The following is a 14,849-nucleotide window of genomic DNA, read 5'->3' as shown; positions in this document are numbered from 1 at the left end:
CCCATTTCTGCCAGATTATGGTTCCGGGTTTATGAACGCCATATCCGTGTTGATGTGTTTCATGAACAACCTTTATTATTGTTTCTGTATTCCCCCATATTTTATATCTGGGTCTGGCCTTACCTAATTTCATTCACTCTCTCTTTAATAATAACGCCAGAATCGTTATGACTTTTAGCCAACCCAGCTGTTTTGACGACGTTTGATAACGCCAACCATCTTGATAACTTTTGATAACGCCAGACACCTTGATGACTTTTGATAACTCGAGACATCTTGATGACTTTTGATAACTCGAGACACCTTAGTGACTTTTGATAACGCCAACTATCTGTGTGACGTTTGATAACGCCAGCCATCCTGGTGAATTTTAGTAACGCCAGACATCCTGATGACTTTTGATAACTCGAGACATCTTGGTGACTTTTGATAACGGCAACTATCTGTGTGACGTTTGATAACGCCAGCCATCCTAGTGACTTTTAGTAACACCAGACATCTTGATGACTTTTGATAACGCCAACTATCTGTGTGACTTTTAACAACGCCAGACATCTTGACGGCTTTTAGTACCGTCATCTTTTAGTGGCGTCAATCACACTTTATCACTTTAATTAACGTGAACGTTGACATCAACCACCTTCCTTGCAGCACCTTTTCAAACACAAGGGGTGTGATTCACCAGGACACTAATCAATCACACTCCGTGACGCAGACATCGCCTCTAGCCAGGCTTGAGGTCTTTGTACAACTGCTCATTAAGTTTAATGACATATGTTACAATAAACATTAAGAAAGCATTGTATTTCCTGGATACAGATTTCAGACTTTGGATTATGTTTGTCAATTTCAACTTGACAGGGAACATATTTAACAGCTGATATTTTACCCAGAGCCTGGTTGCAAATGTGAACCGATGTAATTTTGAGGACTGACACGTGCGCAAGTAAGTTGAAAAGATAAATTAATGTCGTGCGTCATCAATGACGACACTAGAAAGTTATAGTTATAAGGGTTCGATTCCCTTTCTTTACACTGATTACTGTTTTATCGGTTACAAACTTTCCACTCCTGTTACTTGCACATGTCACGTACAGATATGTCATGTTTAGTATTTACCCAATATAACGTTATTCACGTATTTATCCAAAAAGGCTTTATTCACGCATTTACCCAATATAACTTTATTCACGTATTTATCCAGTATAACATTATTCACGTACTTATCCAATATAGCTTTATTCACGTATTTATCCAATAAAGCTTTATTCACGTGTTTATCCAATAAAGCTTTATTCACGTACTTATCCAATATAGCTTTATTCACGTATTTATCCAATAAAGCTTTATTCACGTGTTTATCCAATAAAGCTTTATTCACGTACTTATCCAATATAGCTTTAGTCACGTATTTATCCAATAAAGCTTTATTCACGTGTTTATCAAATAAAGCTTTATTCACGTACTTATCCAATACAGCTTTAGTCACGTATTTATCGACGTAGGTTGAAATAATGCGTATCCATTTTGAACAATATATATGTCATCAACAGCATGGCGAGAGACGTTGGCTTCACACACTGTGCCCATATTGGGACTCGGCGTAGTTAGATTAACCACTAGATCACACTACCCGCCTTTCTAAGAATTACATAATTTTTCCAGCAGATAGACATGACAACATTGAATGGATCGAAGCTTATCTATAGAACATTGTATAACGCGACAATTTACCTATTTACCGGATATTTATCTGGTTGATGTGTGACGTTGATAGCCCACGTATGATCAGATACAGCCTTAATTACCAGGTGTGATGATACGGTTACGTCTGTGTGTACGTCGATCACGGTGAAGGCGTATTGCTAAACTAACCTAAACTAAACTAAACTAAACTAAACTAAACTAAACTAAACTAAAGTAACTGTGCCTCACTCACCCACTCACTCACTGTAAACAATGACGCACCACACACGTGTCATGTGTGAAAATGTTATCTTGCAAAGCGTCGAGTCAGCCCGAGCAGCATCAGATCGGTCATGTTGCAGGTGCCTATTTGCGTTTATTATTTTCCTGTCGATATTTCTGGCCAGTTTGTTTCTTTGTTTGATCAATTTCATTCACTTTATTGTCATACATGTTTTCATGTAGTTTTATGGCCCCTCATATCAAATGCATCGCAGGTGTCCTCTCACTTTCAGGAAATGCTCAATTAGTAATTGCAGTGACAAGATTATTTGTGCAAAAATAATTATTATTCCACGCATAAACATTTGGGTCTTTGGTTAAAAAAAACACACAAATTGGGGTGCAAGGGTGACTTCTGTATTTGATAAAGTTTCACCAAAGATAAATTGTTGAAGGAGTTACAAATACTGATTATCAAGAAAGATCATTTTATCAGTACTATTGAACTGTGGAATTCTTTGCCCGATGAACCTATACGATCACCAAATGAATTCAAGAATAAGATTACATCAAATTATAATATCCAATAACTACTTGTACTTGTGGAGCTGCCTTCGAGGACCCCCGTCATTGTCTTTGTGTATGTCCTAACTTAGGAACTGGAAGAAACATTTTAAATCATTACATAACTTTATTACCACTTCAAGAAGAGGTAATCAATGTTTCGTTTTCATCTGGCTTTTGCAGAACTAAATGTATGTTTGCTGTTTGGATGTTTATATTCATGTGTATTGTATCCTCCGTGTTATTTATGACGTTATGCATTTTTGTAACCATGTTATGAATGCAAGTCGCTTAAATGTTATTTTGTCTGGATAGGCGCTAATATAAGCTTTTTGCTTGTTTGCCGATCCAGTTTGTGGACAATAAATGAGAAACAAAATATGTTTAAACTGAATATTGATATTACAAACCAACACGCACACACTTGCATACATCTTAAATCGTGTCGCATTGTAGATATAGACTATAACTAATTAAATTTAATTAAAAGGCTCACGCTTCAGTGGCTAATGCTAATTATCTGGCTCCTGCCTCTCACCTAGCCATAGTGCTATGTTGTTTTAACAAAACTTTTTCAGTTAGGCTGTGGCTAAGTGCGAGTGAACCGCATCGCACGATCGCCATGACAAGTCAGATATATTATAACATGAACTCTTCAGATAAGCAGATAAAAATAACAGTTACGATCCGGGTTACAATTGATCTTTACTGAATCATGTTTGAAACGATTAGCGGTTGACACACCCATCGACTCCCAATTGCGCAAATCGATGCTAATGCTGTTGATCACTGGGTTGTCTGGTCCAAACGCGCTTATTTGCAGACCGACCGCCGCCTTATAGCTGAAATACTGCAGAGCAAAACCAAAGTCACTCACGTCAAATAAACAGATGAATAAAAATAACCTTATTCAGCATGGCATGCGCAGATCATATATATTTATCTCGACTGTAGCACGTTAAAGACATCATACATGAGTCAACACTGACATGAATAAATCATATGCGTTAGTATTTGTGGAAAGTACGAATAACCATGATAAATATAAATATAATATATAAATATAAATATATTGTATTTACACGATTTCTTATGAGCATCTGTGTACGTCAATGGGATACGATGACATAAATCGTTAAAGATACTAAATCGATGAGTGAAACATTCATGTTGATACTATTTCGTACAATCAAGATATATTATTTTTTCCGAGGGTACGTAAATATTTAATGATTATAGCTTTCTTTGAAGCCTAGAAGCCCAATGCAGTTCTCAATATTTCATATTTGCTACAAACTGGACCTAATTAGAAAATATAGAGCATCCAAACTAAATAATCTCTTGGGGACTAGCGCTAGTCTACTTTTCGTTGAACAGTGAATACGGTAACTGAAATAGCGGTATATAGACAAAACATATCGAATATCCCGACTAAACAACAAAATAAAAACCACCACCCAAACACAAATGTTATATTTCCTTACCACGTTCAAATAACAAAGCATGCAAATATATGTACATGTTGAATGTCAAAGGAAAATAATTATGAACCTTCCGCGGTTAACACTATCACTAAATGACTAAGCACTTTCCCTTGTCGCACCCAATCGGAAATACATGCCTGAGGCATACAACAATGACGTGCGTATGTTTTGAATTGAATCACGGATTGGCTTGTTCGTAACGTGGAAATGGCGTCTCATATATTCCTACAAACAGGATGGAGACCAGGAAATGAGGCCACGCTCACAACTCGTCACGAACTCTCCTTGTTTCTTATCGACGATCTGACGGCTGTAGTGGAGTATCATATCAGTTTGAGCCACCTCAGAACAATTATCAGTTTTCCTCTGCGCTGATATAAAACCCACTGTCCTCTTCATTCGGACCTTTCGGATCCCATCGGTGTTTTCCGTTACCTATCGCAAGGCGACAATATGAAGTAGTGACACTGCGTAACTGCACTGTGAACGTGATTTACAGTGAACGAGTATTTTGCAGCAAGGTAGGCATTGTGAATATCATCTAGTCTTTGTAATGAGCATATTTTACTAGAGACCAAATAATATAATATAGTCTCTGATTTTACCGAAATAGTTATTTAATTATATTTATAAAATACAATAAAGACGAAACCAAAGACGTTTAAATTTCAGAAATCTGAAAGTGCCACGTATTCTAGATTTGCATATGCTGTATTAGGGATACGTGTTTCCGGGTCTAAGCGACAGACTAGCATTGTAGTTGCATTGGATTAGAAACGGTTCAGGTGAGCCGCGGAGTATCGTGAAGCGATTTGTAATCGGTTGTAGTGAGATGATTATTCACCATATTAGATGGAACTCGTGTCATTTATTCATACAACAACTTGTATCTTGTATTCTGACGCCCCGTGTATCAGACGTGTGTAGGGTGTTGTAATACACAACCCATCGAAAGTTTTAACTCACTAGTGTAAATGTAGCCACTTAATTCATCTCACTGTTCTATACTAGTTTTTGCCAAAATATTCCATACTGTTTAAAGAACTGTTTGCTTATGAATTGATGTCTTGTAAAATAAACTCGTAACGTTAAAATGATTATTATCGTGAGTCCAATAAAATGATGGAACTCCGTGAAACAAAACAAAACTTTTCACCAAAACTCAGCTGTACACACGCACGATATTTGCATAACGTTCGCAGTTGGTACCCCAGGTCAGTGGAGAAATCGGTCGTCGATGTAACCGTATATAACACACAGTGAATGTTTTACGCGAGTCTGTACATTTGATGGGTACAGATTTTTCAGCTTGACCTGAGCTACTCTACATATGCATGACCCTGGAGGTCAAATGGCACAAACGGCTGGTCTAGTTAACTTCACTAAATAGGGGAGCTCGCTGCCTAAAAGCCCGAATAGGAAACATTAAACCATCTGTTGGTAATTGTTTAAAGAAAGTTAACACATTGCTGACGACTTCTCGACAGTTAGATGCCAAGCGTCAATGTTGACTCGACTGTTCGGACATGTTGACAATTGACTGAAAAAGGTGCACCCCTTCATAATAATAGACCCAACCAGTTATGACACGGTCACGCAATGCATTAGTATTCACTTGATCAGGTCAAACTTAACAAAGTGTAGTATATACACAAACTCACAAAACACGCAACACGACAGAAAAGGCATTATAAAAACTGTTGACATTTTAGATTAATGACCGTACGTGGCAGTGCGCTATTTTCCTGGATTATTGCAGTATACTTTAAAACATAATCCTTTATTACTTTACATTCGACATTACACGTGGAACTATATTACTTTCCTTCAGATGTACATGCTCCTAACAGGGGTGACTTGGGTCCGTGTGTTGTGTCCTTCACATCGGTTATACGACATGTTATATTGTTTCTTATCATGTTACTACGCTTATCCTTTCGAGGGGCGACTAACGGGATCGGGTGGTCAGGCTCGCTGACTTGGTTAACGCATGTCATCGGTTCCTAATTGCGTAGATCGATGCTCATGCTGTTGACCACTGGTGTCTGGTCCAGACTCGATTATTTCCAGGAGTATTCGGCGAAAAATATGCTCTCTCACCCATATCACGTTAGAGGTGTGGGGACCCGTGAAGGTCTACCTTGGGTAGAATAGGCCTTCATCTACCCATGCTTGCCATAAAAGGTGACTAAACTTGTCGTAAGAGGCGACTAACGGGATTGGGTGGTCAGGCCCGCTGACTTGGTTAACACATGTCATCGGTCCCCAACCGCGTAGATCGATGCTCATGTTGTGGATCACTGGATTGTCTTGTCCAGACTCGATTATTTACAGACCGCTGCCATTTAGCTGGAATATTGCTGAGTGTGGCGTAAAACTAAACTCACTAACTCACTCACTAGAGGTGTGAGGATAACCATTCATTTCCTTACTCCTAGTAGACAGTGAAGTTATAGCTTTGACAATGTTCTGGGGTAGCCTAGTGGTTAAAGCGTTCGATCGTCACGCCGAAGACCCGGGTTCGATTCCCCACATGGGTACAATATGTGAAGCCCATTTTCTGGTGTCCCCCGCCGTAATATTGCTGGAATATTGCTAAAAGCGGCGTAAAACTAAACTCACTCACTCACTTTGACAATGTTCCAGCTTCTCGGTGGGGACACCAGAAATGGGCTTCACACACTGTAACCATGTTGGTCGTCGAACCCGGGTCTTTAGCGTGAGGAGCGAACTCATTTACTACTGGGCTACTCCACCGCCCGTGGATGTCGAGCAAAACTAGTACATTATATACAGAGGATACTAAACGACCCGTGTCATGCCACTTTTATCAAACGAGTTTATGATTAGGTATCTGTTTATTAGTCGCCAACATAAACTGACAGAAACTGCGGCGAAATTGCCTACAGTGTGAGGACTCTCTGCTTTCCTCAAGTCAAGTAAGGTCTATTATTACTCGGCCGTTGAAGATACTACAGTGTAATATTTTACGGCAATATTGCACCAGTGTAATACCGCTTGACGTATGACGTCAAAATGGTTCAAAGTTGTGACGTCACGATGCTAATGCCGATGTCGCAGTTTTACTAGACCCTGCATGACTCGCGGAAGGCTGAGAGTAATCACACTGTAGGGAATTTCACTGCAGTTTCTGTCAATTTATGTTGGCGAGTAATAAACAGAATACTATACTCGCTTCCGTGAAATATCATTTGTATTAAACTGGTTAAACATTTAGTATCAACTCGTTTAATAAAAATGGTATTACACGGAAGATCGTTTAGTATCCCCTCTATATATAATTGCGACAGCGACATTAGCATTGTGACGTCACAACTTTGAACCATTTTGACGTCATACGTCAAGCTGTGTATTACACTAGTGTAATATTGTCGGAAACATATTACATTGCAGTATCATGAGCAGTGAAGAGAAATTTCGAAAGTAATGTAATACCAATCTCATGATTACAAAGTAATTTTAGGTATCATGAATACACTTGAAGGTACTTTTCTACATTTTGTATGTAAGTATAAGGTGCGTGTAAGATTTGCTTGGGGTGTTACATGTATTTCAGTTTGAAATCCGGATGTTTTCAATGTCCCGGTCCAGTATCCGTTATTCTGGGAATATTGTTCATCCCGGATGTGTGGATATCATCAATTATGTCTGATGTTTTTCATTAGATGTTGGGGCGGTGGGGTAGGATAGTAGTTAAAGCGTCAGCTCGTCACGCCGTGAGTCCGGGTTCGAATCCACACATGGGTACAATATGTGAAACCTATTTCTAGTGTCCCTCGCCACGAGACTGCTGGGATATTGCTCAACGCGGCGTAAAACTAACTTCGCCCCCTCTGGTGTCCGCGGCGATATTGCTGGAATATTGCTAAAATTAGCGTGAAACAAAAGTCACTCATTTGAAGTTAGCTCGACTGGAGTTAGTGGGTTAACTTAGCCAACCTTTGCTCGCTTCGCTCGCATGTACAAAAATTGGTCATTTTCTCAATGCTGCGCAACCCATTTGCACTACAGTTTGCCTGTGCTTGGTTAGCACATATCATCGTTTGTGGGTTAACTTATACCAAATATACCCGTGGCTTTGGCTTAATGATTCATTAAACACACCTTGCGTCAACCGGGAACGAGATGACTGCCAGAGGTAAATCGGATTTTAGACTTTTGAACTTGCCTTTTGAACTTTTTCTTTGCCGAAATCCTAGTAGAGGCATCCACAGAACCTTAAATAACAAGGGTTTTACAAATGAGAAAATCCGAAGTAAATCTTACGTTTACAAAATCCGCCGTTTTGAGATTTCAGAAACCCGAAGTAAATAGGGTATTTATAAAACCCGAACTAAACTGGAGATTTGTAAAACCAGTAGGGGAAATTAGAAACGCACAATACACTAGGTTTTGGACGCAGAGGTCTTTGGTGAAACCCCTGCATGGCGATGCGAATGTTCAAAACATTAGCTTGAAATGTACATATGTTACGGAAAAAAAACCGTTCCTAAATATATTACTAAATATAACAAAAAGGACCCAAGGACTTTCTTCATTTTTCTTCATCTTGTCTTCCCAAAAAAATATAGACATGCATGGTTAATATTTGGTTTAATTATTTCAGTTCCTGCATGACAGACTAATGCATAACAAATGACCGTTTTTCTCATATACCTTATTTCTGATTCAGATTATCGGCAGACCCAATCCACCAGAAGTTGTGATGGAGAGAGAAGATAAAGAAAATGCCAAAAGAGTTGGAATCATTGGAACTGGCAATTTCGGCAGAGCTCTTGCGAAACGGTTGATATTTTCAGGCTATGACGTCATCATCGGCAGTCGAAGACCTGAGTACCGACAACTGTCGGAATATGACGAGTGCCTGTGTAACGTTCGGCTGACAACCATAACAGAATGTGTGCGACTGTGCCACGTTGTTTTCATATCTGTCCACGTGGAGAATTTCAACGATACGTTTTCACCTCTGGGAGACTTGTTCGCTGATAAAATTGTCATTGATGTCTCCAACAGGGAAAACATCTCTGGCAAAGTGTCCAACTCAGAATATTTGATGACCTTTCTACCAAAAGCCAAAATCGTCAAAGCTTTCAACATAATTTCCGCTTACGTCATGGAAAACGACATCGCCGGCGGAAGTAGAAAGGTTTTCGTCGCCGGAAATGACGTCACTGCTCGAGATGTAGTGAGCAATATTGCGCGTGACATGGGTTTTGCGCCTGTAGACTTTGGCGGTTTGGCGTCGGCGCGTAGAATTGAGGCGTTTGTTCTTCGACTGTTCCCAGGATGGAAGGTACCAATATTCTTCACGTTTGCAATATTCAACTTGTGGTGTTTGTACATTACGTACATCTATTTCATAGACAGGACCGCGTATAGATGGGATCAGATTTTTGTGAAAGTGTTAAACAAACCACTGTGCATGACAGCCGTTACGTTAATGGCCTTGACCTACATGCCTGGGTGTATTGCTGGCTTTCTGCAGATAATTTATGGAACGAAGCACAAACGTTTTCCAAAGTGGATAGATTACTGGCTAAAATCAAGAAAACAATTGGGTATCATTTGTTTTATTCTCGTTTTCGCTCATGTGCTGATATCCATTTTGTTACTAAGCCCGACCTACTACAGTTCATGGTTTCAGTCCACTGCCATTACCATACCAGGCAACTTAACTAGCGACCTTCACCTTCCTCTGAAGACATGGATGATATGGAAAGGAGAGGCCGCGTGTCTCGTTGGCATCATTGCCTTCATCCTTCTTTGTCTCCTAGCAACCACAACTCTGCCCTCTGTCGGGGATTCCATGAACTGGCGCGAGTGGCGTTTCGTCCAATCAACGCTCGGCTTCACTGTACTGTTCCTTTCCATTTGTCACGTGATGATAATGGGAGTTCCTGGTTGGATGAAGATCGGATTTCCTAAAACGTTTGGTTCCATTACATTTCTGTGTCTTATACTGCCAGTCACTGTGTTTGTAATGAAACTGGTCCTCTTGTTTCCGTGCGTGAACAAATATGTGTCCAAAATACGAAAAGGATGGGAGCGAAACAACCACCCGTGCTTACCCCACTCGCGCTGCAAAGACAGCAAGTGTTATGGCGACGAATATGTTGCGTTAAAACTAGGGGGAATACGGAATGAATGCGGATGCAATGCGGGGTCGATGTCAACAAATTTACGCACACCCACGTGCGACTGTGGTGTGTAATAAAGTAGGATGTTCATAATCCGGACCTGGTTAATCCAGCAACGCTTCCACATTTGTTCATCTCTTCAACCGTAGCTGTGTAATATGCCGGCGATCTTTTACATTTGATTTTGGACAGGATTGTTTTGTGGTTCATGCCTTGAACACCGACCAGCGCAAGCCTGTGTGTTTTTTGTTTTTGTTTTTGTAGGCGTTACTGTGACTTACAGATGTATTTAGAACTGTGTATCTTATCTTTGAACTTTTGTTTAAGGCATTCAGATTTTTCACGGCCACGTACAATATTCTTATCAGTTAACCGCAACTCTTCCACTTGTGGAGGAAGGCATTAAGCGATACACATCGTATATACTTATCTCTGCGGTATAGCCAACAAACCCATGGTCTTAGCATCTTAGTAAAGAATCTGGATCTTGAAGCCTCAGTGTTGATAAAATACTATTTTCGATGAAATATCACAAAAATTTTCAATATCGCTGTTTTCCATTATGGATTCTGTGTACGAATCATTTACATGAAAATGTATTCTGCTTGATCAAACAAGCAAATGTGTATCTACTACATGTATATAGATGTATATAAGTAATGTGATAACCATTTCTGTGATACAATACACTGTAGATTTCCATCCCGTCGTTGTTGATCATGGCTGTTTCATTATTTCAGTCTTGACAAGACTATCCAGTGATTGACATCATAAGCATCGATGCATAAGCCGATCGATCCTGTTATTTTCGTAAGTCAGTGGGTTTTACACCCCTTTTCATAAACGCCAGCCGAGCTAACATCAAATGAGTGACTTTTGTTTAACGCCGCTTTTAGCAATATTCCAGCAATATCGGTTCCGACACCAGAGGGAGTGACTTTATTTTTACACCGCTTTTAGCAATATTCGAGCATTATCATGGCGGAGGACACCAGAAATGGGTTTTGCAGATTGTACCCATTTGGGGAATCAAACCCGTGTATTCGGCGTGACAGGCAAATGTTTAAACCACTGTGCTACCCCACCGCCACTGATCACAGATGTAGCAGTAAAACAACTGAGATACTAAATACATCCATGCAGCCATCGACCTAAACAGAACATAGTACCTGTTTGTTGATATAACTGTCGAAAGGAATGACAAGTCTGATAATAATAATCAGTTTCTTCAGCGTGCCAGGAACCAATCCACTACCTACTCAAAGGGGGGACAGGTTTGAAAACTTTGCACACGTGATTTTTTTTCCTTGAAGTAATCACTTTTTACGTACTGATTCGGAAGCATCGTGTTTCTGCTCGAACATTTGTATACTAGTATCTTGTACAGTGGACAGTGAAAAGAGTATAAAACTCGGCAGGTATTTGAAACTGATGATGTCGCATTCTAAATAAACGGAGTCAAATCATTCCTTCACAAACAAGTGAGGTTGCCAACAATGTCAATCAGTACATATGTACTATTTCCGACAGCTCACACAATGGACTAAAACAGCAGAGATGTTACTGGTATATTTGCCAGTGCCTTGCGCCAAATAAATGACGATGGTAAATGCGTTCCCGCGATGGGTACCAGTAAGTTCACAAGCCCAGGGAAAGTGCGTAGCCGTAAAGAAAACCGTCTAGTCATATACATCGACGAAACATGGGTACACGCCCATCACACGGTATTAACATGTTGGCAAACTGAGGTAGAGAGGGAACTTGGCGTCATTCGGGCACCATCAGGGATAGGTCCGAGATAAATTATAGTCTGTGCTGGCACATGTTAGGGGTTACAAGAGCGGCGGCTACCATGACGAAATGAATTTCAACAAGTCGTTGCAAGAAAAAAAAACTTCCTAATCTGCCCCCAAATTCAGTAGTGCAGTAGTACAACACAAGAGAGATGAGACGGCATATTTACATTAGCAACGGCCTTGAAACAGCCCTACCTTCAAGTGACCTACCGACCCTTTTTCGCCTTTTCTAAAGAGAGCACTTACAAAGGGACGTAATCCGAAACCTCCGTACTCAGTAGTTATAATGGACAATGTCCCTTACCACAAAGAACAAAATACAGTGGAAGCTGACAAAACCGGCATCTGTCCATTCCGGTAAGTTGTCAACACCGGTTTGTGGCTTGTACATTTATCATCAGCTCTCCAATCCGGCACGTCTAGATTGGATTATATCTTCAGTTCCGAAGAGTGCCGGTTAAGACAGCTTCCGCTGTAGGCAAAGCTCCAATAACTGTGAATCGGAAAGATGAAATCAAATCGTGGCTACAAAGACATGATATACCTTTTACACATACAATGTTGAAGGCTGAATTGTTTGCACGTGTGAAATCACGTGTGCGTGATAGATATCATGTCGATGAAATTCTGAAAACCAGTGGACATGCTGTCCTCCGATTACCTCCTTATCACGCCGATCTCAGTGCCATAGAATAAATTCGGTCGAATTTGAAAAAAAATGGATGGGGTCCCAGAATTTAGATTTCAAAATGACCTCTGTACAGAGGACTTGCAAAGAACGATTGTCATCTGTTGACCAGAAGGAATGGTCAGACTGGTGGATGGAAATTGAGGATCGCTACTGACATCGAGAAATTGCCCTGGAGGACGAGCTTGACGCCGGTGCTTATGACAGTGCAATCGGTGATACTGATGACCATAAACAGATTCAAGACTTACATGTAACAACCGGCAAAATAAACTACCTCTGAGCAATCAAATTACCACGTTTTGAATATACTTAACGTTATTTCATTGCCCTCGAGGACGACAGCACAAACGTATTATTCATAAAACAAACACACACACACACACACACACACACACACACACACACACACACACAGACAGAGAGAGAGAGAGAGAGACAGAGAGAGAGAGAGAGAGAGAACCTAGGCTAGGACAGAAATTAATCTTTTGGTATTTTTTTGTCGTTAAACACAAAAACTTAGTGTCATATTGGGTTGTGGGTGGATCTCGTCAACAGACAAATAGCAAACAGAACCCGTTCCAGTAGAGCGAGTGTAGACAGACACACTTCAAAGCGGTTTATGGCTATCCAGATTCACCGGTTCAAATGGCAGGTCAGCATTACCCTCAAGTTCTTCTCACAGTAAGATTTGTACCTTATTTCCTCTGGCTTTCACTCGTTTGATGCCAAATCATTAGCTCGTTTAATAAAAATGGGAAAACACGGAAGGTCGTTCAGTATCCTCTATATATTATTTATTTTAGGTTCAGATTACTGCTTTATGTAATGCGAAAACCCCGTTAGTGACAAATAGTACCTTCATGCCAGTTGTATATTTCCGTTAGAAGTCTCCATGTACTAAACTGAAAACAGTACGAACTGGCACTGCAGAGAGCTCTCGTAAAATCTCTCAAAGGGACTCGACGGAAGTGAAGCATATCCTGAGTGTGAATGTGGTTAAACGCAGCTTGTAGCGCTTGTAGCGAACAGCCCATCGTATCACAGGTGAAAGACACGAGACTTTTACTCATTTTACCTATCTGCTGTCTTGAGGTGATGTGCTTTTATTGGGATTATTGTTAAGTTTAATCTATTTAATTTGTAATAGTTTAACTTTACGCCCTTTTTAGCAATGTTTCAGAAATATCACGGTGGGCGACGCCTGAAATGGGCTTCATACACTGTACCCATGAGGTGAATCAAACTCGGGACTTCGACGTGTAGAGCGAACGCTTTAACCACTTGGCCACCCCACAGCCCAATTCGTTTACATAGCAACAGTTTACACGCTGGTGCAAGGTATCCTGCTCCAGGTCCCGATTTCTCGAGACATTCTGGGAAATGCAATTTCCCTAACTTGAGTAGAAACTCACTTAAGTCAAAACCCAGACTTAAGTTTGTTTCGAGAAGTCGGGCCCTGATCAAAGTAGATAATCGTCTTTTATCCTCAAAATGCCCAAAACAATTGTCACGTTCTTTAAATCTATCATTGCGCTGTGCTGACCACAACTCCCTTAATCTAGTCTTACCACAGTCCTAGCTCTTCGGTTTGGTTTGTGGGGCGGAGCACTGATGAGCTCTGAATCTCTGGTCTCCCTGGGGTTCCTTTTGACTCTGCAGATCTCAATGATGTCCGGTTCGGCTTGTTCGCACCAAGCTGTTTTTCAAAGAATGCATGGACGTCTCCCTTGGGGGGCTTGTGGACAACGTGAGTAGTTTGAATACTATTCCTTGACTCAGTGGAAGCCATTGTAGGTCTTTCAGTTTGCGCGAGTTTACACGGCACTCGGCAATATTCCAGAACGAGATCAGTTGGTTACAAACACAAAGTACCATATTTTACTGCATTTTGGTTTGACACAAGCGAGGATCGAACCACAGACTTTCCGCTCATTGTGAAGAGACAGTATCCAAGTGAGTGGTCGGTCCAGAAATATTTATCTGAGCATTGGTCAACACAATACCATGAAATGGAACCAAGTCAGCGAGCTTGACTACTCGATAACGTACCACGCGCATGGTTTACTGAAATCAAAACTGATCTTCACACTTGTAATCAGCAGCTATGCAACATTAGAGAAATAACACAAAGTGAGGTGGAATAGGGAACCAGTCTACTTTAAGGGGCACTATTTACCACTCGTCACCACTCGCCCCTTTCCGTAATTCGCAAGAAGTGTTTCACCTTGTCCCAGAATCACGAATGAAA

At 40.6% G+C, this 14,849-nt stretch overlaps 1 protein-coding gene across 3 annotated transcripts in view; it reads left to right on the top strand.

The window, feature by feature from the left end:
* Nucleotides 1-10,817, top strand: part of LOC137281336 (metalloreductase STEAP4-like) — a 28,797-nt gene extending 17,980 nt beyond the window's left edge. For 2 of the 3 annotated variants that reach the window (XM_067812510.1, XM_067812511.1), the window contains exon 2: nucleotides 8,650-10,817. In XM_067812510.1, coding sequence (XP_067668611.1) covers nucleotides 8,650-10,188 — 1,539 coding nt within the window. In that variant the 3' untranslated portion in view covers nucleotides 10,189-10,817. Of the gene's footprint in view, nucleotides 1-4,340; nucleotides 4,478-8,649 lie in introns of those variants that run through there. The other variant, XM_067812512.1, reaches the window with a different exon arrangement.
* Nucleotides 10,818-14,849: the final 4,032 nt, after the last annotated feature.

The sequence above is a fragment of the Haliotis asinina genome, chromosome 4, assembly GCF_037392515.1.
Source record: "Haliotis asinina isolate JCU_RB_2024 chromosome 4, JCU_Hal_asi_v2, whole genome shotgun sequence".
In the NCBI taxonomy this organism is placed as follows: Eukaryota; Metazoa; Mollusca; class Gastropoda; order Lepetellida; family Haliotidae; genus Haliotis; species Haliotis asinina.
The sequence above is the reverse complement of the archived record's forward strand: the minus strand, read 5'-3'. Positions and strand labels throughout refer to the sequence as shown.